The sequence below is a fragment of the Chroicocephalus ridibundus genome, chromosome 1 (assembly GCF_963924245.1).
Source record: "Chroicocephalus ridibundus chromosome 1, bChrRid1.1, whole genome shotgun sequence".
Taxonomy (NCBI): domain Eukaryota; kingdom Metazoa; phylum Chordata; class Aves; order Charadriiformes; family Laridae; genus Chroicocephalus; species Chroicocephalus ridibundus.
Genome location: NC_086284.1, coordinates 28,617,240 through 28,644,557, shown reverse-complemented (window position 1 = coordinate 28,644,557; position 27,318 = coordinate 28,617,240). Strand labels below are relative to the sequence as shown.

The window sequence follows — 27,318 nt, the reverse complement described above, 5'->3', positions numbered from 1 at the left end:
CATACAGAATGCTCCACAGAACGTCAGCAGTAAAAGAACACAGATAATATCCATTTACAGTACTCAAAAGCTTTTATCAAAACAGCCTGTCAAGCTGTCACATCAATTTCAAACCAGGTTATATGCATCAATTTTTTCTTTCCCCAGCTAAAGTTTCTATTGTATTTGTCATCTAAACCAAGATATTCATCATTTTTACTACATGATAATCCATAAAAAGCTCATATAAAGGGTTGAAGATTTATATTTAGAAGCTTTTTAAAAAAAATAATGAATAAGTCAAAGAAAATCCCATATAGATGGTGCTTACTATCATCCTCTATGAGTAACCTTATGACCTAGGACAACCCAATATACAACAGCATACCTCTTTGCAGGAATAGGACCTAAATTACAATAATAAATACTATTAAAATTATTTAGAAGATTGTTGTACCATGAACATGGCACCAGACTTAAGTTTAAAAGGTTCTACTTCCACTTCAATAAGTGATTTATTGAAAGCCCTTTTCTTTGTATTGACATTTATTGGTCCATCCTATGAGCTTCGATGCAAATTCATGGGCTAGAGTTATTCTTATCTCATATTAACACAATCTCTATGCAATTGTTAGAAATTCTGATAGGACTCCTAATACAAGTTATAAGACACACTGACACCCTAACAATAAAGATTTTTCTCTCTTTTCTTCAAGTACACGTAAATCACACTCAGAAATAATCAGTGGCCAGCTAATATTTAACCATGCCACAGGCACAGAAACATACAAGCTGGTTCTATGCAATTAAGACTAAATCTACAAAGTTTATTAATTCAGATGCAGGTAGAGCCCAAATATCACTTTTTAGATATTAACCATCTTTATGCGCGGTATGGCTGAACTGATTAATGCTGCCTGCCCACACAAGCTCTGCAACGAACTACCTTAGCTGTCAGCGCAAAGTAATGCCCATGTTTCTAGTTCCAGGAAAACGTATTAATTCAGCCAATACTTCTGTGAATGAGCTATGCCTTTCCTTAAGCCCGAAATGGCTTTTAACATCTATCGAACCAGATATATAAAGACACCACAAGCCAGCTCTGCAGAGTCAGCTCAGGTCCGCAAGCAGTAACTCTAACTTCTAATCCTTCTGCATTATCCAAGATTGCCACCATAAATAATAGAGTTGACTGTAGTATACAGTAATTCAAATCTTGGGATAGCACACATGAACACAACATTACACTTCACACCTTCAAGCACATAAAAAATTCCAAGTACCAGAAAAAGCATCAGTTAGGGAGAACCACCTGGCAGTCACATAGAGGCACAGTGACGTTTGAGGTGAATACATACAGGACCACAGTACTGATGAAAATTAACACCATAATTAAATGTAACTAGCAGTTTGTCTGCATCATTATGCAGGAAATTAAATAATTTAAAGATCTGTAATATTTTAACTGGTAGAAGAACTGTAAAATCAAAATGGAAGTGTTTTTAAATTCTCACTGCACGTACAGTACTGAAGCTATTGCTACCTGGAGATAATGATCAGAGACAGGCAGGAAATAGATTACATGTCTAGTTTGACATTTTTTCCAGAAATCTTGCTTACACTTGTTTCAGGTGAAACTTCTTTTATAGAGGAGGAAGGAGGGAATGAAACTGCACTAAATAACAGTGGTTTTTGCAATAACTGTTTTTACATGTTATGTTATCTTAGATACTTTATGCTAGAGAGCATTCAATCTGCCTAAAAAGGTCCAACTGTTAAACGTTTGATTCTTAGATAAGCTTTCCCAACCTCTTCAAAACTTCTCTTTCCCCACATGTTCAGACTGACCTCAAGCATTTAAGTGTCTGTGTCTCTGTGTGTGTGTTTGTGTGTGTGTGTGTATATAAAAAATATAAATCCATACTGACACAATGGATCTTTTCTCCTCAATATTGCATTCTAAGAAATTAGTCTTCTAGAGAACTGCCTGCCTAACTTAAAGGACTGTACCTAGAACTTGGAACATATTTCTAAGGACAGTAAATCTATGTGGTCATCTTGGCAGCTGAAAATACATTAAACCTGAAGATCTTAAATATAAAAGTCTTTATCAGCAGAACCAGGTTGCCAAAATTACGCTTTTAAAAAGGTTGCTGTTGACACAGGGGAAATAATATTGATTAGAAGACTGTCTTCTAGGATGAACAATTTTTCAAACAGAATTTAACAAACTTACCAGTAACTAAAATGCATCGGATTGCTGCAGGGCTCACATTAAACTGGCAAAATTCTGTGCACTGCCATACAAAATTTCTCTCCATTCTTGCCTATTTTCAACTCCCCTAGATACAAAGGCAAATATAAAGGATACTTCAGCCCATTCCTACATCTCCTCTACACCACTCCCTGCCTAGCACACATCAGTTTGTCTGCAGTGCAGCTAAGATACATGTACACAACGGAAGTATATGTCAACCGACACTAAATCAGACAGAATTATGATTTCTACTGAAAATGTAATTAATTTCAGAACAAAATTTTCCCAGCAGCTTTCCATTAGTAAAAGGTAGGAAAAAAAAAAAGATGCTGTATTTCTAATGGTTTTGATATTGCTTATTCTATAATTAGCGTATTGTAGAGACAGTAAGTGTCTGGAATACTGTTACATAAAATCCAGAAGATTAATTACATTGTTACAGCCTTGCCTGATTTTCCCCTCAAACATACATGTCCCTTGTGAAGACTTGAAAAAAAAAAAAAAAGTAATTTTTTTTTTTAATAAATAAAACAGAAGCACAGAATTGGTGTTCACAGCATGCACTGTCTGACTAGAAGATGTTCTTAGGGATGTTTTCATATCTATATGTATTTATTATATTTGTGAAGTCCCTACCTTTATATTTTTCAGACAGTTATTCTTATGACGTGCACTGTGAAGTTACAACTACCATCTAGCTTATTTCATTCATCCAGATATATAGATACAATATAAATAATTATTACGTTTCATTAGTTCATCATTATGTTTCAACATCACAATATTCATTCAACGGTCATGCAATGTTACTCCTTATATAAAAAATATACTACAGATATTCACGAAACCAACGGCTGCTGTAGGTAACAGTCTTCAAAATTCCAAAATATGACACTTCCTTATTCATTAAAAATAAGATTAATTACACACAGAAATAAATGTTTCATTTTCACTGCCCATTTCTATCTTTGGTAATTTGAAAGGACCTTTTCCCATTACACGTAGAAGAAGCTCGCACTGGAAATCCCAGGGTTACAAAGTCTCTATGCTATGACAACCATTGGACAAGAGACACCTTTGTCAAATTCTAAGTTGACTGGTAGTTCCCACTAAGTGAACAATTATTACTGTTTTGTGGAGCTAAAACATGGGAAAATTTAGATAAACTATTCTTATTAAATGAGTTGCTATGACTTCACTTAGAAATGAAGCATCCTATTAGGATGCTATTAGGAACATCAGACATATATTCAAATATGATGAAAAAGGCTTTGGAGAAATAAAGAAAACCCTAAAGTCAGAGATCTGCTAGAGATCACTAGGATAAAAGTGAAATTCATCTTGGTTTTTTTTTTGTTTTGTTTTGTTTTTTTTTTTAAATGACTATATAGATCAATTTCTTTAATCTACTCTTTCCCATGATAATTTTCTCTGAAAAATTTACCTTAATTACTTTAGGTTTCATCTTGGATTGCACATTACAAAGCTGTCTGGAGTGTGCTTTATAAAAGGAATCTTTAAATAAAGTAGGCATGCAGCTATGAAGTATGTTGATTAATGATAGATTATTTAACTTGAAGAGGCTATGTAAAAGAGAATGATGCTGGTATTTGTTCTGTCTGATTATCTTTGGGAAGGATCCTTTATAAACTAATTCCATTTATATTTCCAGCTTCTCCAAAATAGACAAAAGTATTGTATAATTAACTCCATCACAGCCTGTTAATATGATAAGTTTTGAAAACTAATCTTGGCATAAAGAGATAAAGTGGTATTAAGGAAAATCACACACCAACAATTAATATTTTGTTTTTAAACAGAAAAAAATCCTAAGGTACTTGCCCCTTAACTTCGGTTCAAAATGCAATACTGACTGTATTAAGATACATAATAATAATTAATATCACATATTATTAGCTGTTAATAATAATTATTATTATACACTCTTTGTCTGCTGGCTGCCCATTACATCTCATTGTTAGCAAACAGTTTTTAATGAGTTTGGCTGATTCATTAAGTAATTTCTTACTTCATCAGAATATTTACTAAATGTTTCATAGTATGGATTTACAAATCCTCAGGGAGAAGCATTAGCAATACATTTTGATTCACAGATGTGAGATGATCTCCACTTCCTTACTTCATTCCTTCAGGAAGAAAATCAAAGCACAAAGGGTAAGCATGGATTTCGGAAACCGTTTTGACTGCACTTATAATCCAAGTTGGGAATACAAAAAAGGATTTTCATCAAGGTATATTCACTGGTAAAGCATGAAATCAAACACCCGTGCATGTTTTAATGCAGTCAATTGCTCTGCTGCCACGTTAGATTCATAGAACCATAGAATCTTCATGGTTGGAAAGGACCTTTGAGATCATCGAGTCCAACCATACACACACACAAAAAACCCCCTACAATCTCTGCCACTAGAGCATGCCCTGAAGTGCCACATCTAGATGTTTCTTAAACACCTCTAGGGATGGTGACTCAACCACCTCCCTGGGCAGGCCGTTCCAGTGCCTGACCACTCTTTCAGTAAAGTAATTCTTCCTAATATCTAATCTAAACCTCCCCTGCCGCAACTTCAGACCATTTCCTCTGGTCCTGTCATTATTTACTTGGGAGAAGAGGCCAACACCCACCTCTCTCCAACCTCCTTTCAGGTAGTTGTAGAGGGCAATGAGGTCTCCCCTCAGCCTCCTCTTCTCCAAGCTAAACACGCCCAGCTCCCTCAGCCTCTCCTCATATGACCTGGTCTCCAGACCCCTCACCAGCCTGGTAGCTCTCCTCTGGACACGCTCCAGCACTTCAATGTCCCTCTTGTACAGAGGGGCCCAGAACTGAACACAGGACTCGAGGTGAGGCCTCACCAGTGCCGAGTACAGAGGCACGATCACTTCCCTTCTCCTGCTGGCCACGCTATTCCTGATACAAGCCAGAATGCTGTTGGCCTTCTTGGCCACCTGGGCACGCTGCTGGCTCATTTAAGCTGGCCGGCCACCAGCACCCCCAGGTCCTTTTCTGCCGGGCAGCTTTCCAGCCACTCTTCCCCAAGCCTGTAGCGCTGCTTGGGGTTGTTGTGACCGAAATGCAGGACCCGGCACTTGGCCTTATTAAACCTCATACAGTTGGCCTTGGCCCATCGATCCAGCCTGTCCAGGTCCCTCTGTAGAGCTTTCCTACCCTCAAGCAGATCAACACTCCCACCTAGTTTGGTGTCGTCTGCAAACTTACTGAGGGTGCACTAATTACTTATTACTCATATTCATTCATTCATATTTACGTAATCATGGTCACTAAAGCCTGTGCGCCACGAAGCCAAGAAAGGTTCCCCTAACCAGGCTGGAGGTAAGATAAACTCAGAGCAGAAGAGACTCGGACAGATAGTGGGGATGGAGAGGAAGTTCCCATGAGCTACAGCTATGGCAGCTCTCTAAAGTGCTTCCGTAGCTTCCAGTTTAATTACCTTTTTTTTTTCTGTAGGCTTGTTGGAGAGAAAAGAGAAACTACTTATTTCTCTTCCCTTTCCCACTTCCTTTTTCTTAAAACATATGATGAGGTCAATAAGAGAAGGCTACTAAACGTGTTTCATCCAAACTGATGTCATTAAACATGTCAGATGAATAGGTGTCGCGTGGGAGAACTAGAGAGGCGGGTCTTTACACACCTCTGCATACGGGCATAACATTTTGGGATACAGACTCCAGTCATAAATTAGCCATCCTTAATAGTTCCTGGATCTTCTGGAGGAGGCACAACAGTTTAGGAATGTACAAAGGTTTTCTACCTTATGATACAGCGACTGTATTTTCATTATAAACTATTATTGTCCAGGCATTCCGATTTGGCAAGTCACATTCCTGTTGTCACAGTTTGGGAAGATTCCAGTACAACTGATTTCATCTGAGCACAGCTAGGTTGTACTAGAGATGTGAAATTTCAGATGTGATATTCAGCCTTCTTCCCTTTGAAATGCACGGGGAGACGGTTATTAGCACCCGACTCTGCAAACTCTAACTTGTAGATTGGAGACAGGAATGGACTGGGACCTTGGCTCTCCATCAGAGGCACAAAGGTAAATACAACGACCTTGGAAAGGATGACTTTCATACCCACTCTCAAGTTTAAATAGCTGTGCCAGCTGCGGCAAACGAGAAAATTATTGAAAGACAGCAGCAGAGGACAGGTTAAGTAGGTAGGATACTACTTGGCATTTATCTTATTTTCTACCATAATCTGATAGCTAAATTCAATTAAACTAATGGCATTATTAAGAATTATTGGAAACTGACAGATTTTTTGTGTTAAGCTAATGAAAAAATCAAGACACCAAACTGCATTTCCTATCAAGCTGTGCTATTTCCCATTTGTGGAAACTGATAGGAAAACTGCTTTTTCCTACCAAATTATTAATCTGTCAAAAAGTAGATGCAGTAACACTACTAGTTACAGACAGGAATCCCAAAAGTCATCATCTGAATATAAAAAATACTAAAAAAAATGAGTACAAGATACTAATTAATCAAAGCAAAACACAAAACATTTACAGGAAAAGACGAAGAACAGGAGTTGCGATATTGTTGCTCCCCTCACCAATGTTTCCATTTCACTGGCTTATTCACAATAGATTGGCAATATACTCTGTAAACTATATTAAAGTGTGAAAATAATGTCAGAAATAAAACTGAGTGAAAAGATGCCTACGTTTACTTTGCTACAAATTTTAGGTGGGTGTATATATCACGTGGGCCTAGGCACTGCATTTATTTAGTTTGATAAACAGTAAAAGCATTTTTGATTTTTATTATATAGTGTATGCAATCTGAAGAATCCAGCTAGTAACTTCTAGAACAAGTATATAAAAGATATTATTGGAATTATTTCATCTATTTAAGCAAACAGCTACAGCTCATAGAATCATAGAATCTTCATGGTTGGAAAGGACCTTTGAGATCATCAAGTCCAACCAAACAACCTACAATCTCTGCCACTAAAGCATGCCCTGAAGCTCCATCCACTTTTAAATATTTTCCCAAAATGGCACAGTCCAAAGCAACAATCTCATCTGAACTAACACTTGTTATTTATTCTGTGAAGGAATTGGGTCAGTGCCAAAGGCTGCGCACCCAATACCTTGTCAGAATCAATCCGTATGTCAGCACTCAGCAGCGCCTAATGAATTCAAAACCACACACGAGAGACCACACGTGAACAAAGCAAGTCCTTCCTATCATATCACCCATGTAGTACAACCAAAGGTAACAACAACGTCAACAGAAAAAGCACTTTGTATTTCTTTTTATTACATAAACACCTTATTGACCATAACTGCAAAATTTTCTATTCTAATCAGGGTACTGAAAAGCAGGATGAAAAGTATCAGTCTTGGCATTAAAGTTGAGGGACCGCGCTCCTCAACAGCAGGTGCATCACTTAATCTAAGAAAACATGCTTAAAATATGAACTCAGTTTCCATTCTTTTAATTTCAGTGTACGAGCGCATAAGAATCTATACAGTGCTTCAAAAGCAGAACTGTAGGTTATTTCAATACTTGGCCTCACGGAAGATGCAGATAAGGCACACAGGGCTATACGCATTACAGGAATAAAGGGCATTTACAAAGAATACCATTAAACCACAAAATTGCTATATTCCTATTGCCCCACTTTATAATTTAAAATTTTATTTACAATGAATCCATTAATTTAGAAAAGATTAAAACTGTAAGCGGCTCAAGATAATTAAAAAGCAAGGTGTTCCCTCGTAGTCCTGTTAAACCACTTCTGATGCTAAAAAAAATAACTAAACAAATAATTGAGAACCTTGAACTTATTAAACAGATTTTGATATGTGCAGGAGAGGAGGAGGTAAGAAGGATTCAGAAAAGCAGTCTGGAAACCTAGGACACTTACAGTGGGGTATCAAGATATTTATACTTTCCACCTCCCAGGAACACATTAAGACAACAAGGCCGCACAGCTATTCAAGGGACAACTTCTGAGTCCTCCTAGTTGGCCACCAGAAAGAAAGAAATTCTACTGCCACAGTAAGCCTTTACAAACATAACAGTCCAGTGTTAGCAAGCATCATCTGGACTCTACTTTTTTGGCAAAGTGGCATAAATATTATCTGCTTATAAAGAAATACATCAACTGTAATGGCTGAATGCCACCTACTTTTCAGAAAGAAGTGGTGCAGCCCTTTGTTGCTGTTGTAGATACATTTTCATAGGTAAGAAGGGTATAAACAAGTACCAGATACAGTTCAACAACTGCACTTTGGAAAGGAATAAATAAAGAGAGAACGGTCTAAAAAACAAGGGGAAAGAAGGAAACGACTCAGGAAGTATATTCTTCCCCTATTCCACTCCACAAATGAATCTTAAACATAGCCCTGCTTTTCATATTTAGCCCCCTTTTGCCATTTTCTCCTTTCTTTGCCCCCAGAAATCCTTTATTCCTTTATTTGCCTACATTCTTGTTCACTTAAACTATTATTTTTGTCAAGATCTGCATCCTATTAAAATAATTATAAGAAAATAATGCACAGACACCAAAACCATGGTAATTCAACATTTAAGATCCATCTCATCAAGCAGCCATTTGATTAAAGGTCTTTTGAATACTTTCTTGAGTTAGGATCACATCTTGCTGTATTATGCATTTGTACAATCATACAGCATAATGAATTACAGATCTCTTTTTAGAATATAATCTAATTATAGACGAATTGCACTGATTTATTCAAGAACAACTTTTTTTCCTACTTAACAGTTCAACTAACTCCAGAAATGTTCTGTACATTTTAAATTGAACTTTATGAATGTTCTCACTCACTGGAAAGACCACACACTTGGGAAGAATTAGTCTTTACCTTGTCTTATAAAACTTACATTACATTAGCTCTCCATTTTTAAACAGACCTAGTTACTGCTTTATCATATATTACAGACTCAGCTCATTAATGAATTTAATATATATTTTATTCATATGTATGGGCACATACACACATAATCTTCCTATAATTGGAATAAAGCATTTTTGCCTACTGCTGTGCCAGTAAATAAAAACATACAGGGAATTTTTTTTTCCACATTTTTTCAAGCCAAGCATTGTTTTTTCTATTCCCCTTACTTCACAATACTTCAATGCAAAGTACATACTGGAAAACAAACTACAAAAAAGTAAATATCCCACATGAGCCAATACACAACCAGCTTTTCTGTCTTTAACATTGAATGAAATAATTTGCACCACTATACTGCTTGGAAGCAGAATTCGTTATTTTAAGACTATGGTATTACTTTTCACATTGTACTAAAATATTCTCATGAAATACATTAACTTTGAAATACGCTAACATTTACATGAAATACAGAAACAAATAAAACCAGCAGCCATCTTAGCTACATATATTTGAGTTACCAAAGGGGAAAACAGATGACTGACAAAACTCCAACAAATTGATTAATTTGAGACAAGTGATCTTTCATGAGAAATTATACCAACTTTCAGTTGAATTTTTCAAAATTGTCATCAATTTTAGTATTATTTAATTATTTTTCAGTTAACTAATTTATTACTGAACTATCTACTGCAATAGCAAATCTCCAGAATAATTAATAGCAGACTATTCTAAGCAGGAAAATAAGCCGTGTAGTCTAAATTATGCACCTATTTTATAAATTTATTGAAATACAAGAGTCGGCTTATGCTGGCCCTAAACACTGTTTTCTAGCAGGTTTTGGTTGCATACCATCCTACCGTGAAACACTGTACCAGTTCTTGAGCATTACCTTTTCAGTTTTGTTACCTCCAAAGGTTTAGGTCACACACTTTGTTCTGACAAGTTTAGACATCTTGTGTTGCCACTAGAATCAGAGCCTGCCCTGACAAGGAGGTGGCAAGAGATCTTTGCAAAAATAACTACCGCTGAGCTACCTTTGTACAGGTCATCATGGGCACTGACAGACTCCGAAGCAGTCCTTTGTAGCCTATGGAATGGAAGTGTTCATCTAACTTCTGTGCAGGCTCTTCAACCTTGGGGTCACAGCATCAGAGCAAAGACTTCGTGCATCCCTGTTTAAAACTCTCTTGGTGTGTCCCCAGTCACTGTTGCAATTGTAATGTGGACACAAAAAACTGATCATAGCTCTATGACTTTCTGACCATGTATGGTCAGAAGGACATTCATGTATGGAAGGCGATATCTTTCCTTAATTTTGAATGCTATTAGGTGACAGAGACCTTGAGAAAGTAAACAACACTGTACTGTCAAGGAAAAGCACATTGGTTTCTTGTAGAAATTGCAAAAATTGTCACAGAAGACAATTTTTTGTCTTAAAGACTCTAGAGTGATTTGAATTCATTATTTAATTCAACCAATATGATGCCAGTTCCATCTGGAATCTCGACTAATACAATTTACTGATCTCTACTACTAAAAGAGTAAACTACTTTTTTAAAAAAATAGTATTATTTTCAAAGAAACAAGGGTAAAATATAAGTTCCACCATTTACAAAAGAAAAGAAATCAAACATTCCCACAACAAAAATGGAAATATCCTTAGCTTAATTTTGTTTTTATCTTGCTTGAAAGAAGCTTACCAAACTGTTGTTTCCACCTGACTGTCGTGCAGCTGTCGATTGTCTAACTGGGCAAAGAGAGGAAAAAGAACTTGAATCCCTCCAATGGAATGAATTGCGCTGTGAATGGAGTGGGTTACGATAGCTTTCACATCCTGAATTAATAAAATAAATAAAAGGGAAAATCTCAGTTAATCTTAATTTTAAAGGACAGTTACAAACAGAACTTGGGAACACTTTAACAATGAATTGAGCGCAAACTAAATCAGACTTGGTTTATCTTATTTTCATTACTTATGTTTCAATTATAATCACTATATTTAAAGGCAAACATTAAAGAGAACTTCAGTATTGTGGCAAACTGTGCCTTATGGTCTGAAGTATATACTTCTTAATGAAGAAATAATATTTGTTTTGCTCTAGAAAGTAAGAAAAGAAAGAACAGTTCAAGTGATAGGTAAATAATACAAAATAACAATCTCTCTGCACACTACCACACAGATCTTATTACTATCCAAATGATGTTGAACTAACAATAAGCACAGAACATCAATTTAGTAGCACAAACCTGAAGCATAAGAGCATGGGGGGAGTGTACAAAAATTGAAGGATTTTCCTTTGGTGAGGATTCAAGGCATAGCTGAGCATCAGTAGCCTTCGCATTGTAAGTAAAAGCAATGCTACTTGCAAGTTTCCCATCATACAGCACTTGTTTATGGTGCTCAGCAAGATGAATGTCACTCTCAGATTTAAATTTGAATGTGCTCTGAAAAAAAGAAAACACAAAGTTTTACAAAGTAAATATTTTAGACAAAATCCTTGCCACAAAACGTGCATGAAATACATTGGACTTGAGAGGGAGATGGAAACTGCTAAACTTTGTTTTAATTTTCCAGTAGTTTAATGCAGCTGAACAGCGAGACAATTTTTTTATGCACTCTACTTCACATCAATATGTTAATATAATACTTGGTATTTCATGTAGTATTACTTTTCTCTCCTTTTAGCATCAGTGTTAACAAGTTTCAGAAGTAACTATCTGGAAGAAATGTGTCACATTAACAGCTATAAATATGTTAAAATAAAAAACTGGAGCATACAATGCATTAAAAATGAACAAATTAAATGCCTGGTATTTTCGTTTATATAAGATCACTCAGATTAGAATATAGAATCCTATGGCATTTTGATTAAAGGATTAGTTATTTTTAAACAACATTAAAACCCATGGATCATTAACAGTCAGGAGTATATATAAACAAGCTACTTACGCTAAAAAAAAATTTCAAATAAAATAATAAATGCCATTTTTCAAATGGATGATTCTCAAACTCCAAGCTTTTACAAAGGAACACTGAAAAACTGTATTATTCTTAAACATACCATGATTCATATCTGATCTAAGACCAAGTTTTTTGGCAACACTGACAAATCAATCAAGCAGAAGAAGATAGATTTCTGCCTTTCTGCAAAGCGTTGTCAGATTTACTTGGCACATAACTACTTTTGCATGTAACAATCATTTGACAGTGTCAAAAAGACAACTACTAGTAACATACTGTAGTGCTGTACTAACACAAGTAAAGCAAATTTGTTAGAAATGACCACCGTTTAATTAATGCGATATATATAATATGTTATATTTCTAAAATCTGTACTCAGTTTAGAATAATTTATTGCTGAAGTTAATTATGAATCATTTTGCTTGTTTTCACTGCATATAGACATTACAATTCTCTTTATCCCTTTGGTCCTACCAAATCTTTCCCTTCCTCTCCCCACAGTAAGAAATAACATATCATGAAATTATGGAAAGTACTATCACTAGGCTTTTGGTTATCCAGGCTAGAAGGATTAAAACAGGCAACTTACAGGCTATCAGCTGCTCTTTCCAAATTATAGGTTCCTACCAATTATGTAAACCCATAAAACACACATCCAGCTTTTGCAGAGCTTTCGAGGCTGCTGGAAACCCTGACAAAATTCTCTTGCTTACAGCCAAATGATGTGAAAGCGCATCTGCTCAAGTGACTGACACATGACGTTATAAGGTCTTGTGACAAGCATCCATTTGTTTGTGGGTCGTAAGATTGATGTAGACTGAACAGAGTGGGCACCTGACTGCAGCTGCTGGAGAACCCTTGGAGCAGATCGGTCAGTCAGCCCTGTCCCATGCTTGATGATGTCAAGCGGGAGGGAGGCAGCAAGGCCAGGCTGAAAAATCTAGGAGATGCAGGTTCCATAACAGAGAATGCAAATAGGAAGGGCAAAGGTAAGTGAATAGGAAGTCAGTGGTTAAATCTACATTTGGTAAAGAAGGATAATATTATCTTTGACTGCATTAGGATTGTTGCCAGCAGGTCGAGGGAGGTGACCCTTCCCCTCTGCTCAGCACTGGTGAGGCCACACCTGGAGTTCTGAGCTCCCCAGTATGAGAGCGCCGTGGACTTAATGGAGAAAGTCCAATGAAAAGCCACTAAAATCACGAAGCGATTGGAGCATCTTTCCTATGAAGAAAGGCCGAGAGAGCTGAGACTGTTCAGCCTGCAGAAAAGAAGCCTCAGTGGGGACCAATGTGTACAATGAAGGGAAGGTACAAAGAAGATGGAGTCAGGCTCTTCTCAGTGGTGCCCAGTGACAGGACTAGAGACAATGGGCACAAACTGAAACAACAGGAGGTTCCCTCTGATCATCAGGAAACACTGTTTCACTGTGAGGGTGACTGAGAATTAGCACAGGTTGCCCAGAATCTCCATCATCAGAGACTGTCTGGACACAGTCCTGGACAACTGGCTCTAAGTCGCCCTGCTTGAGCAGGGGGGTTGGACCAAGTGATCTCCAGAGGTCCCTTCCAACAACTTCAACCATTCTGTAATTCTGTGATTTGCACTTGGGTTAGGAGCCTATTTTGTAGGGAAACTCACAGTGATCTCCACTTACTGCTGTGTTCATACTGCAAATCTGTTCAGAATCAAAGAGATTTCCGTTTGGCTGAAACCAAAATGTCCTCCAGCTGGTAGTAGTCATTCAGCCCAAAGGATCAGACTGCAACCAATCTGAAGTAAAAGCCCCCAAATACACACACTTTGGATATTCAGCCCTCATCAGTAAACATTTTAATCTAGAAATGTGTTCCTACTGTGCCACACTACTTACTGAAGTAGAAAAACCCAAAGAATGAGCATTATGTTTAGAGCTTGAGAGTTGGCTCTGTGTTGATACAGTTGGCTACGTCTCAGTTATCAGGAAATGACTGCTACAGATTACAGATTTTTCCTGAGGAAGGCAATGATGTATTTCTCCCCAGAGGGCATTTTTAACTATACAGATAAATCTCTGTGCACTTTCTGCAGAGATAGAAATAATTTAGTGATTTTATTGATTTCCAAAGTTATCTACATTCTGCATGTACTATATTTCGATGTTTTACCACACTAAAACACTTCTTATCCAGAAAATTTTTCATGCCTCTAAGCTTTGTCAGATCCCAAAGCTCAGAATGTTTTACCTCTGAAAGGTAAACAGAAAGCAAAACTTTGCTTTTTTAAATATGTCAAAGTTTTCCAACACAAAATTTGTATCATTTCATTACCATGAAATTTTGCAACTTTCTAAACTGCGGAAGTTAAAATAAAATCAGTTTTATAAACAAATTTTGGCATTATTCTACCTCCTAGTTTTCAATGTTTACTATGCCTGAAGAATTTATCAGAGACCATTGTTTGAAAGTTAAGCACAAATAAGTTACGAATCAATATAATATTGCCTCACATTTTTTTGAGTAAAACAAGAATTAAAGGGACTTCTGCCATCAAAGCCTAATGAAAGTGATCATGAGTTGCAAATGCTAGTCTCCTACCCAAACGATTATTATGACAGAACGGAAAGAAAAGCTGATACATGATACTTTATTACTAACATTGATCTACAGAAAGAGAAAAGACATTAAGCATACCTATACTGTACTGGGGAATTGGAAAAATACAACCACATCAGGATGGCAGAGGCTGTCAAGCATATAAGCTCAAATTAAAAATGTTTAGTTACTGGTCACGGAAGGAATGCAACTTTGAGATCTGGTACAACCACTGTGAGGGCATAAAGACATCAAAAAAAGAGCCTTAGATTTAACATTCTCTCTATATGATAAAGATATATTACAGGATCCATAAAGAAGGTATGAAGGATAGTTGTTGCTCCTATAGGAACAGGAGAGGGAACAGAGAGCTGAGAATTACTCCAGCCACGTCTTCTCCAGTAAAAGAAGCTGTGCTTGATCAGGACCCCTCATTAAACACCAGCAGCTTTCCCTTTCCTTTAGCAGAAAGAGTGGTGCTTTTTGATTTACCATTTACTTCATTTCGCTATTGTACGTTCAGCAACCATACATAAAACATTATCTTATACTATATAATTGGGTTAAGCAAATTTGAATTTTCGAGAGTATTTTGTACGTGTTTGTATTTGCCTGCATTAATGCATTTTCACTCTGACCTTCATACGTGACAAAAAGATTGATACTGCAGCACTGATCTGACTCAGATGCAGCAACATATGGAACGATCTGATAACTCATTTTGAAACACATATGGGAGGGTTAAGAGGAGTGGCAAAGACTTGACAGGGCTATTAGGAAAGGGCTTTGTTGAAACATCCCTTTATAAACAGCACCAAACGTTGCTATCAGATGCATCCCTTCCTCCCACATAACCTTCCTTGCCCCTCTATTCTGTGTTTATCAGCCCCTCAGGATCCCAGCTGCTCTCTCTTTTTTGCTGCCTGGGGACAATGATGGGTAGCAGGAAAAGCACAGTGAGAGCAAGGATGCAGCTCTCGTCTGTCTCCTTTTTCTCTCAGCAACCTCTGGGAACTGAAAGTGCCAACATAGTAGGCAAAAGCCCTCTTCAGCAAGTGCAAGACTCAAAATGAGCATGCTTTATTACAGATGAAACCTGGGAATGCAGATATTGAATTCTACTATATTTCTACTAAATATAATTTAAAACTTCAAGATACTTTATGGATGAATTCGAGAAGACTTAATGGGGAAGACGCAAATTGCATAGTTCTAGTGCCAGTAGGTTTTCCTCTCTTCCCCTTTTAAACATTTGATCACGTGTCATTTCCATGCAATAGTTACCAATTATGGCAGTTCTTCAATATTGCTACTCAGAGAAACAATGTAATTTATTTTTTTTTGTTAAAAAATAGGCCTTTTGCTACAACTGAAAATTTAGTATTTCAAAGTAAACTATATATTTCCTTAATAAATATTTTTTTTATATTAAGGCATGCTGGCTGCAACTACATGCATTCAGAAGGACATGTGGAGCAAAACCAGCATGTAAGTATTATGAACTGTTTCTACATTACAGCTCTGTAATAAGCATGTAATGCGCAATAAATAATGTACATATTATATATATAAATATATAAATATTATATATAAATAATAAATAAAGCTTATTTTAATGAATTATCTAGTTAATCCTAAAATCTGTTGCTTCTACCTGCATCACAGAATAGCGGTGGGTCAAGGTGCAACAGATACACTTTTCTTTATAGACCAAGATCTGCCTGTTCCTGAACTTTGTAGCTTTGGTGTTATTTGCAACGTTACATACTACGTATGTTCACAGATGTGTGCCTACTGCACTGTCCTGAGCTCTGTCATGTTGGTAGATTATGCAGATTTCTCTGTATTCTAGAGGTCTTAATGGCAGTCATTGTAGACTAGGGAAATTATGAATGATCGTGAGGGTAGCTGAATGATAGGCAAAATCATAGTCTCTTGTCCTGCACAAAGCAGGTACAGCACTAAAAAAGGGATGGTTGTTTTCCCTAAAGAATCAGAATCCTAGGATACAGTCGACTAACCTAAGAATTGTAAATCAAAGGAACTACCACAGACGGTCATAGGAAAGAAAAAACTGTCCATATGAAGATATTCTCAAAGAATTCTCAAGTATTTTGAATAATCCTCCTTTGAGAGAAAAGCTTTGGCACAACCGGAGTTCACAATGCATCTAGAATAGTTGCTCTTTTGCAGAAGTTGAACAGCTGATTCTCCCAGTTGGCTAACAGCACCAACAATTAGAATGAAGAGGATACACAGTGAACTACTTCAGAAAAGTTTCTGAAAGTCCAGTGATCCAGCAATTCGAGCTACATGTCAATTTATGCTCCCTTGGACTACGAAATGCCATACTGAAGTGTTCTGAACTGATGGACCTTTGCAGGCACACAGAATCTGAAAGAATTTACAGAAATAAACTGAGACATGAAAGAGGCAAGCTTTGAGCAAAAGCCGTAATAGTGCCCTGAGATCTCTAAATTACAGGAGATGGTTCCTTTTTTTGGTTGTGGGTGGATCTTGGGTTGGAAGAAGGTGAGAAAAAAGGGTTCTGTTTTGTCTTATTTTTTGGAAATAAGGAAGTTGAGGAAAGAAATTGTGTTATTTCTAGGGTCCTGCTCTAGGAACCTGCTCTTTTTAACTGCTATTAGTAAAATATATTTTCAGATTCTTAGACGAGGAAGGAAACTACTTTAGAGAGGAAGGAGGTATTAACTGTGCTGGGAACAGGACCTAAACCTAAAAACTTGATATACCAAAGAAAAATATCCCCAAAGTATTAAGTGTCATCTAACTGACATTTTACAAAAATCAGTAAGAAGCTACAGCTGTAAAAAAGTGTAGTTTAAGGGAAACCCATGAATCAAGCAAGTTAATTTGACAACACCGCAATAAGGTTAGTGCAATAATTACTGGAAATATTGTAAAGAGAGCATCTGTCCTTCCTTTAGTGGCCAGCCCAGCCTAAACCACGACAAGCGTGAAAGCGTGCATGCCTTATGAACCCCTTCAACACTCACAAAATATTACATAATAATTTTCACTTCTTGAAACAAATGAAAGCACTATTCCTGTTCAATACCACCTCGTTATGCTGCTGCAAATGCATGAACTTAATAAATTTGGAAAGATTTACTACATTTATTATGAAGAAGTATAAGGTTACATTACTTCTTTTTGTATGACCAAAAAACATTTGCAGAAATATTTATTCAAACAAAATACAGAATCATAGAATCGCTGAGGTTGGAAGGGACCTTTAAGATCATCGAGTCCAACCTTTAACCTACCCTGACAAAAGCCACTTCTAAACCATGTCCCTAAGTGCCCCATCTACCCCTTTTTTTAAACACCTCCAGGGATGGTGAATCCACCACCTCCCTGGGCAGCCTATTCCAATGTTTAATAACCCTTTCAGTGAAAAAATGTTTCCTAATATCCAATTTAAACCTCCCCGGACATAACCTGAACCCGTTTCCTCTTGTCCTATCACTTGTTACCAGGGAGAAGAGGTCAACCCCCACCTCTCTACAACCTCCTTTCAGGTAGTTGTAGAGGGTGATAAGGTCTCCCCTCAGACTCCTCTTCTACAGGCTAAACAACCCCAGCTCCCTCAGTCGTTCCTCATAAGGTTTGTCCTCCAGACCCCTCACCAGCTTTGTAGCCCTTCTCTGGACCCGCTCCAGCACCTCAATGTCCTTCTTGTAGCGAGGGGCCCAAAACTGGACGCAGTACTCGAGGTGGGGCCTCACCAGTGCCAAGTACAGGGGGATGATCACTTCCCTAGTCCGGCTCACCACACTATTCCTGATACAGGCTAGGATGCTGTTGGCCCTCTTGACCACCTGGGCACACTGCTGGCTCATATTCAGCAGGCTGTCAACCAACACCCTCAGGTCCTTTTCTGCCGGGCAGCTTTTGAGCCACTCTGCCCCAATCCTGTAGCGCTGCATGGGGTTGTTGTGACCCAAGTGCAGGACCCGGCACTTGGCCTTGTTGAACCTCATACCATTGGCCTCAGCCCATCGGTCCAGCCTGTCCAGATCCCTCTGCAGAACCAACCTCCCTCAAGCAGATCAACACGCCCGCCCAGTTTAGTGTCATCTGTGAACTTACTGAGGGTGCATTCGATCCCCTCATCCAGATCATTGATAAAGATATTAAAGAGAACCGTCCCCAGCACCGAACCCTGGGGGACACCACTTGTGACCGGACACCAACTGGATTTAACTCCATTTACCACCACTCTCTGGGCACGGCCATCCAGCCAGTTTTTTACACAGCGAAGAGTACACCTGTCCAGGCCATGAGCAGCCAGTTTCTCCAGGAGCATGCTGTGGGAAACGGTGTCAAAAGCTTTGCAAAAATCCAAGTAGATAACATCCACAGCTTTTCCCTCATCCACTAAGTGGGTCACCTTATCATAGAAGGATATTAGGTTTGACAGGCATGACCTGCCCTTCACAAACCCATGCTGACTGGGCCTGATCACCCTGTTCTCCTGCATGTGCCATGTAATGGCACTGAGGAGGATCTGTTCCGTGACCTTCCCAGGCACCGAGGTCAGACTGACTGGCCTGTAGTTCCCCGGATCCTCCTTCCGGCCCTTCTTGTGGATGGGTGTCACATTTGCCAACCTCCAGTCAGCTGGGACGTCCCCAGTTATCCAGGACTGCTCATAAATGATGCAAAGTGGCCTGGTGAGCACTTGCGCCAGCTCTTCAGTACCCTTGGGTGGATCCCATCCAGCCCCATGGATTTGTGCACCTCCAGGTGCTGAAGCAGGTCCCTCACCATTTCCCTTTGGATTAGAGGGGCTTCATTCTGCTCCCCATCCCTGTCTTCTAGCTCAGGGGTCTGGGTACTCAGGGAACAACTGGTCCTACTGCTGAAGACTGAGGCAAAGACTGCATTAAGTACCGCAGCCTTTTCCTCATCCTTGGTCACTATGTTACCAGCCCCACCTACTAGAGGACAGAGATTATCCTTAGCCCTCTTTTTATTGCTAATATATTTATAGAAACTTTTTTTGTTGTCCTTGACAACAGAAGCCGGATTTAGTTCTAGCTGAGCTTTGGCACTCCTGATTTTTTCCCTACATAGCTTCACTACCTCTTTGTAGTCCTCTTGAGTGGCCTGCCCTTCCTTCCAAAGGCCATAAATCCTCTTTTTTTCCCTAAGTTGCAACACTAGCTCCCTGTTTAGCCAGGCCAGTCTTTTTCCCCGACGGCTTGTCTTCCAGCACATGGGGACAGCCTGCTCCTGCGCCTTTAAGACTTCCTTCTTGAAAATCATCCAGGCTTCCTGGGCTCCTTTGCCCTGGAAGACTGCCTCCCAGGGGACTTTGTCAGCCAGGCTCCTGAAAAGCCCAAAGTCCGCCCTCTGGAAGTCCAAGGTAGCAGTTCTGCTGACCCCCCTCCTCGCTTCTCCCAGAATCGAAAACTCTATCATTTCATGGTCCGTGTTCCCGAGACAGCCTCCAACTGTCACATCCCCCACAAGACCTTCCCTGTTTACAAACAACAGATCCAGCAGGGCACCTTCCCTAGTTGGCTCTCTCACCAGCTGTGTCAGGATGTTATCCCCAGTACATTCCAGGAACCTTCTAGACTGTTCCCTCCCTGCTCTATTGTATTGCCAGCAGATGTCCGGCAAATTGAAGTCCCCCACAAGGACAAGAGCTCGCGATCTTGAGACTTCTCCCAGCCGTTTATAGAATATTTCATCTGCCTCCTCATCCTGGTTGGGCGGTCTATAACAGACTCCTACTACGATATCTGCCTTGTTAGCCCTGCCCCTGATTCTTACCCATAAACACTCAGTCTCCTTATCACCATCATTTAGTTCAAAGCATTCGTAACACTCCTTAACATACAGGGCCACAGCCCCGCCTCTCCTTGCTTGCCTATCCTTCCTGAAGAGCCTATAGGCATCCATGGCAACACTATAGCTATGTGGTCATCCCACCACGTTTCTGTGATGGCGACTACATCATAATTATCCTGCTGCACAATGGCTTCCAGCTCCTCCTGTTTGTTGCACATGCTACGTGCATTAGTGTATAAGCACTTCAGCTGGGCTATTGGTCCTTTCTCCTTTTTGCTGGAGGGAGCCGAAATTCTGCCACCCCCAGACTTATTCCTAAGGAGCCTGGTTATGCCCCCTATCTTTTCCAAGTCTAGTGCCAGCATGCCGCTTTCAGGCTTTTTGCTAGCAAGCTTGGATCTATCCCCATCCCCCTTTGAATCTAGTTTAAAGCCCTGTCAATGAGCCCCGCCAGCTCCTGCCCTAAAATCCTTTTCCCCCCTTGAGACAGGCTTTTGCCTTCTGTTGCCAGCAGACCTGGTGTCCTGAAAAGCAGCCCATGATCAAAATATAGTATTAAGTTTGGAATAAAGTACTCCTTGTTTGCACAGGTGATACACTTCTCTTGACTGAATGAATATTTTTAGTTTCAAGGCAGGTTTTAACCATCAACCATATGCAATAGTATTCTTCTTCTCCGAGAAACCTGGACGTGTATTTGGCTATTCACACTATATACATAGCGTAAAAGATATTTTTAACTGTCACTGCCATTAGGGTGTTCGTTGTCATCAAATAATTTAGAGCAATCATTTTCAGCACACCAAATTAATATTATTAGAACCTAAATGTTGATTTTTACTTGTCATTTTTAAAAGTTTTCATTTTCAGAGTACGTGATATGTACTAAAAAACTCAATGCTTACTTCAGATGATACTGCAATTTCAAAAATCAGAAAAAGAAAATTTGGGAATAATCGATGGTAGAAATTCAACAGTGTTCAGGTGGAGTTAGATTCATTTTGAAGCCTTCTCCACTACGCACATTCTGCAGACTTCTGCAAAGTATCTGCATTGTTTTTCTTCATGAAATAATACTACATAGACGGCCATTCCAAGACATAAGTGATTGTTCATACACTTCATCCAAGTGTATGCACGCACCATTAATTTGTCCATGCTGTCCCCTAAATATCACTGGCAAAGCATGAATAAAAAGCTTAACTCTGCTTCAGCAGAACTGTTTGAAACCATGCATTTGAACAGGATTTGTTTATTATGCCTTGTTGAATGTTAATCTGCTGTAACTCAGGTTTTAAACACAAACAGTAGAAAAGAAAGTTATTCTCCTGGTATTCTGTACCAAATACAAAATTGCTCTAACATGATTATGATCCTAAGTCATAAATTTTACATACAAACATATTTCAGCTATGCTTTAAAGAAACAACTTGCATCTTTCAAAAAGCTGGTGGAAATCAAGGTTACGTAGGATACTTGAAGAAATATTCTTTTTTTGCTGAAAACAAATCTCATAGCTCTGCATGATCTTAAGAGGAATATCTGCATGCATACATATCTTCCAAGTATATCTATCAAATATTTTCTTTTTCCAGTTTTACATTTTTTAAGATCCGTTATTACCTTATATCCAGGTCCTAACTGATGGATTGCAAAAATCTGTGCTGGGTTGAGCGCTTCAGTGAATACATATACTGCTCCAAGCTGGCCACAGAACACTCTATTAGCATCAGCAGTCTCCGAAGAGCCAAGAAAACATTTATCGTAGCTCTGTATCAGAAAGAGGAAACGTTGATGAAGTTGAGTCATACAAACGATACAATGAAACATTCACATACAGCTACTGAAGCCAAAAAATAAAGGGAGACTGTAATTAAAAAAATAAATCAATCATGTATTACTTCACTACCCGATTCCCTGTAATGAACAACTTCATTTTGAATATCGCAGCATTTATTGTTTTACAGGTCAGTATTACAATGCTGTTATGAGCTGCTGCTAGGATTTGTTTTTTAATAATTGTTCGACATACAACAGAGAAAATTAGAACAGTACATTCAAGTACTAAATAACCTTCTCTATTGCCTTCTAGGAAATATGAAAGCCTTGAAGTTCCTTGAATTATAAACATAACTCCCACTGCTAACACATGAGAACACGCGCTGAAATGCACTTTTCTTTCACTGTTGTGCTAACAGCTAAACATCTCTAGCAGAAAAAGACAAATATGAACTTTTCTAGTTTGCAACTGGTGCATAGTCTTCCTTTATGACCAGAGCCTATAATGATTTGCTTTGACCTTTTACTCCTCTTCTGTCTTCCACAGTTACAAGAGTTGTTATTTTCCACTCCTCCTTCCAACAACTATCCCTCTGCGCAGACCTTCTGCAGTTCTCCACCTGTACGTTTCCTATTATTTCAGATTTGAAGTGGGGTTTTGTAGCTTTTTTTTTTTTCTAATTTAAATTAATTTTGCAAGAATGAGGTTAAGTTCTTCTGGTGCTTCCAACAAAAAAGGCTTTCCGATGAAACAAAGTTTAGAACTTAACTGTCTAGAATAAAGATCTGGGGAACAGGAAAACAAGACACAGCACAAGAGGACAACAGCAGGAAGGGCAAGGATCTTTGCAAGGCTATTCTCTCAGCTTCCTTGAGTCACATATATTTTATTTAATGCAATACGGAAACAAGGATCAGGCCTCACTTTTTGAGCTGAATCAGCAAACCAGCAGAATGTGCATTAGCAAGCCTGCTTTTTCATCTTGCTTGGCTGCTGAATTTTACCCTACGAAAAACTTTTGTCAGTCTGGAGAATGGTGAACTGCTACAGCAACCGATCTAGGTGGATAAGCTATTAACAAGGAAAAGGGGACTGTGTCTAAAGAGTTACAAGGAAATCAAAGATCTGGAGTTCAACTTTGCAATGAGATGAGGTAAGAAATATCCAGGATTTTATCTCTGATTTATCTTCCCTTTGACCATATACATCTTCTAATATTTTTTCCTCTTGGAATTTCTAATTTTTTAAATAATTTTTTTGAACAAAACTAAAAAACTTCTGAAAATAACTACATCAAAATTGATTCACAAAGTCATATCCAGGATGCACAGTGCAACAGATGGGGTATGAGACCACGCTGGCTACTGGTAAATCTAATGGTGAAACTTCCTAGCAATTTTCAGTCGGTTCATTAAAGTCTTGGATAGCCTTTACCGACACTTGTGCCATTACTGTCAGAAAATGTGATGCCAATTCATTCAAGCAAACAAAATTCTTAATGCTTATTTGAGGAATTTGTCTGAGCTACTGAAGTCACCCTTTTTCCTAGCTTACACTTATACACTCTGATACATACATTCCAGCCTATTACAAAGATATTTTCCTGGATATCCTTAATTGCACAACAACCATTGTAGCTCTCAATGGATTTTGAGTTTTACATATAATTACATTCTTTATCTGTTTACCTGTAGTAATTTCCAGTTCTGTCTGTTGTCATTCTTACCAGATTATGCTTTTCAATTTCTGGTGCTTCATTCTGGAATGGGTGTTTTCATTATTTTTAATGGGAGGGGAGGGCTAACTCCTGATTTTCTGGTAATTTTAATTCACTCTTGTTCCAGATGCCAAACAACCCATAAACCTGATTTGTTTATTTATTTATATAAAAATCAGCACCCAATACTCATAGCTCATTTGGTCTTCCTCCCACTATCTCATATTTCCACGGTTTTACCCTTGACAGACACCAAGTGATCCAAGTTTGTTTGCTTGTTTCTCCACATCCCTGGGAGTATGTCATTAATGACCCCAAGATGAGGTGACTGACAGATCTGTTTCATTCAGTGCCTTGGTCCAAATCCTCCTATTTTATTCACATAAAAAATTAAACTCTTGTGACTTATGGACCTTGTTAATTAAGGACATAACTTTATCCTTAATATGCTTGATGCTTATAACCCTTCTTTCAAAAGCAGCCCAAGTGCTACTGATGTCATCAACCTGTTGGCTTTTCACTGTTTATGTCAACTTTTAAAATCCTTCTGCAGTTTCCTTATCCTACAACAGAAACACAAAGTTCTGTGAAAGACATCAGGTCATCAAGTTTATCTTTATCCAGTTATCTGAACAAAAATCTTCCACCAAACTTCCATATCCCTATATTCTACACCTTGAAGAGAAGTTTTATGCTTTCTCTCATGTTACTTCCCATAATTTGGTAAAATTTCTAATCTAATAGCTGTGAAAGCCAAACTCTTCCAATTTAACTTGCATCTCAAAGTGTATTTGATCTCTTATAAATAATTAAGTCCATAAGGCATACAGAGCTGATCATGACTACTGACCAGGTAGCAATTGCACACATTTGGTTATACCCTGTCATGCATTTCACTTTATCTTTTTGTCATAATCTCTAACTATATTTACTCCTTGGTATATAAACTCATTGAGTTACTTACCCCTAGCTACCGTATCTTGTGTAGCACCCTAACACAATGAATCTCAGCATTGCCATATTTTTTATATTTCATTAAATAGCAATAATGAAGTCGGAGCCAAAAATGGCTCTATGGAAACAGTGTATCAGCAGCATTCACAATGGAAGCAGCTATACAAAGAAGTTTACAGTGTCTTCCCCTTTTTCATCCACACTCATACCTTCCCTCTAACATTCAGGCTGAACATTGTGCAACATTTTTAATACGTGGAGGTCCGTTCAACAAAATCAAAAATCTTGAAGAAGGTTTGAGTAATTTAGAATTTTGCATAGATGACACATTTTGCGCAAATCCGTAGATGAAAACATGTCTATTAAGACAACATACATTTGTGAAAAATATGGATGTGAAGCCTTAATTACTACTTCATGTAATATCCTATATCTTACTGCCCGTATTACAGAAACAGTTAACAACGCAGTGACTTCATGGCTACGTATAAATAAGAATGAATTAGAAGAAATACAAGAAAAAAAATCATTAAAAATGAAAAAAAAAAAAAAGCCTCTTATTACACTTTTACCCTTTTTGTCACCTGCATCTTTACTTCAGTGTCTTCCAGGGTACATGTGAAAATTGTAGACTGAGGTATTCTTCAGTTCTTGTTTAGATACAAGATGTAAATGTCAGATATTGAAAAAAAATGTCATAAAAATATAAAAGAATTATAAGGCAAGATCAATTTGGGAAAAAATAAAATGAAAAAAAAATTCACAGTCTCTACCAAGACATGCTTAAAAAAAATTAATTCAACTCAGTCTCTTAATCTTAAACTCAATAATGCCAATCTAATCAATGTTTTATTAATCTAAAAAATACTTAATCATAATGCATTTTGTTCAGTGGTAGCTTTGACACAGTAAGCAACTGAAAAATGTAGTGTTTCAAACCCTACATCTCAATTATCTTACAATGTTCCTGTATAAGAAAAGACTGAAAAGAATAAGGTTCACTTAGTTGACAATATACAACTCCTGTCCTTTTCTCACTTTTCATTGTTTTCACAACCTGTAGTGTTAAATCCATCAGTATAATCTACATAAATAGTGATACGCAATATATAATGTAAAAAAAGAAGAAGAATTGTCTGACTTGCATAGTTTTTTGTTTTCCCCCAAGACTATTATGGTAAGGTATTTTCTTGTCATCTTGCAGGAGAGTAAAGTTATACCCAAGTGGAAGAGTATGAAGGTAGGAGTTAACAAATAACTGGATAATTGCTCAAGACTTTTCAAGGGAATACTTTTAACAACTCAACCTTTATATGAAACAAGAAAGTTCTAATACAGGTAAAACAAGAGTTTCTCTTCATAGATAATGTATAATAGTGCTTAGGAGCCTACATACACACTCCCTTATTTTCCTTTTTATGCCTTTCACACACTGTTGCATTCATAAATATTTCCTGAATTTCTCCTATTTTCAATTCTATTTCCAACTTCTGATGTAACAGATTTTTGTTATTAAAAAATAGAGAGCTAACGATAACTAGAGTCTTTCATAACTTAGTCTGTTCTCCAGCAGACAAAGTAAAACCTTGTCAGAAACTTAAAAGACTTCCATCAAAACATCTAAAGCTTGGTAAATCAATGCCACTTTAAGAGAACATTGTACTTCTGTTACATGAGAAAGTAGAAGGGAATAGTGTGAAGAGACTATGAATAGAAGGAGCAGCTCTTCCTGCTAAGTATTTCTGATTAAGGATTACAGATCCCCACACCATATAACTAGAAACTCAGCCCAGATCCTCTGAGACCTCAGCTGGCTTTTCAATCATCACATTCTCACCTATCACAAAAATGTTTATGTTACCAAGGAGAAACCATGCTCTGCAAAAACTGAAAGGCTTGCCTTTTCTTGCAAGTAAAAATGCTACCAAGAAAACAAAGAACGATGATCAGAAGCTTTGGCAAGCAGAGTCCTCCTATTTTCATATTTAAACTCTCCCTTTCAAATCCAACTTTGCCTCTAGAATACAGCAAAAGACAGTCAATTTCCTTAAGTACAAAAGAGCTTCCTTATCCTATACAGGCAGTCAGAAACAACTGAGAATTATATTATAAATAAGAAATAACAAAAGTGTAGCAAGCTGATGAATCGAGCACCTCTGAAAGTCTAGCACAGCTTTAGCTGTGAAGGCAAAGCACAAGAGAATCATTTCGTCTGCCTTCCCCATCCAAAACTGGGTCAGAAAGAGTGCCTATTTTCTGCATCATTAGGTGTAGACTCTCAAACCTTCCAAAGTAGACAGTATGAAAGGAAAGCACAACATTTTGTTTTTTAAACTTACATAGATTTCATTAAAATAATTTAAAT

General features: G+C 37.9%; 1 protein-coding gene across 5 annotated transcripts in view; it reads right to left on the bottom strand.

Annotated features, from left to right (window-relative positions):
- Positions 1–27,318, bottom strand: part of NBEA (neurobeachin) — a 513,163-nt gene that overhangs the window by 368,756 nt on the left and 117,089 nt on the right. For all 5 annotated transcript variants that reach the window (XM_063332757.1, XM_063332720.1, XM_063332711.1 and 2 more), the window contains exons 8-10: positions 22,126–22,272; positions 11,392–11,589; positions 10,845–10,978 (exon numbers count right to left, since the gene is read on the bottom strand). In XM_063332757.1, the coding sequence (XP_063188827.1) occupies positions 10,845–10,978; positions 11,392–11,589; positions 22,126–22,272 (479 nt within the window). The remainder of the gene's footprint in view (positions 1–10,844; positions 10,979–11,391; positions 11,590–22,125; positions 22,273–27,318) is intronic.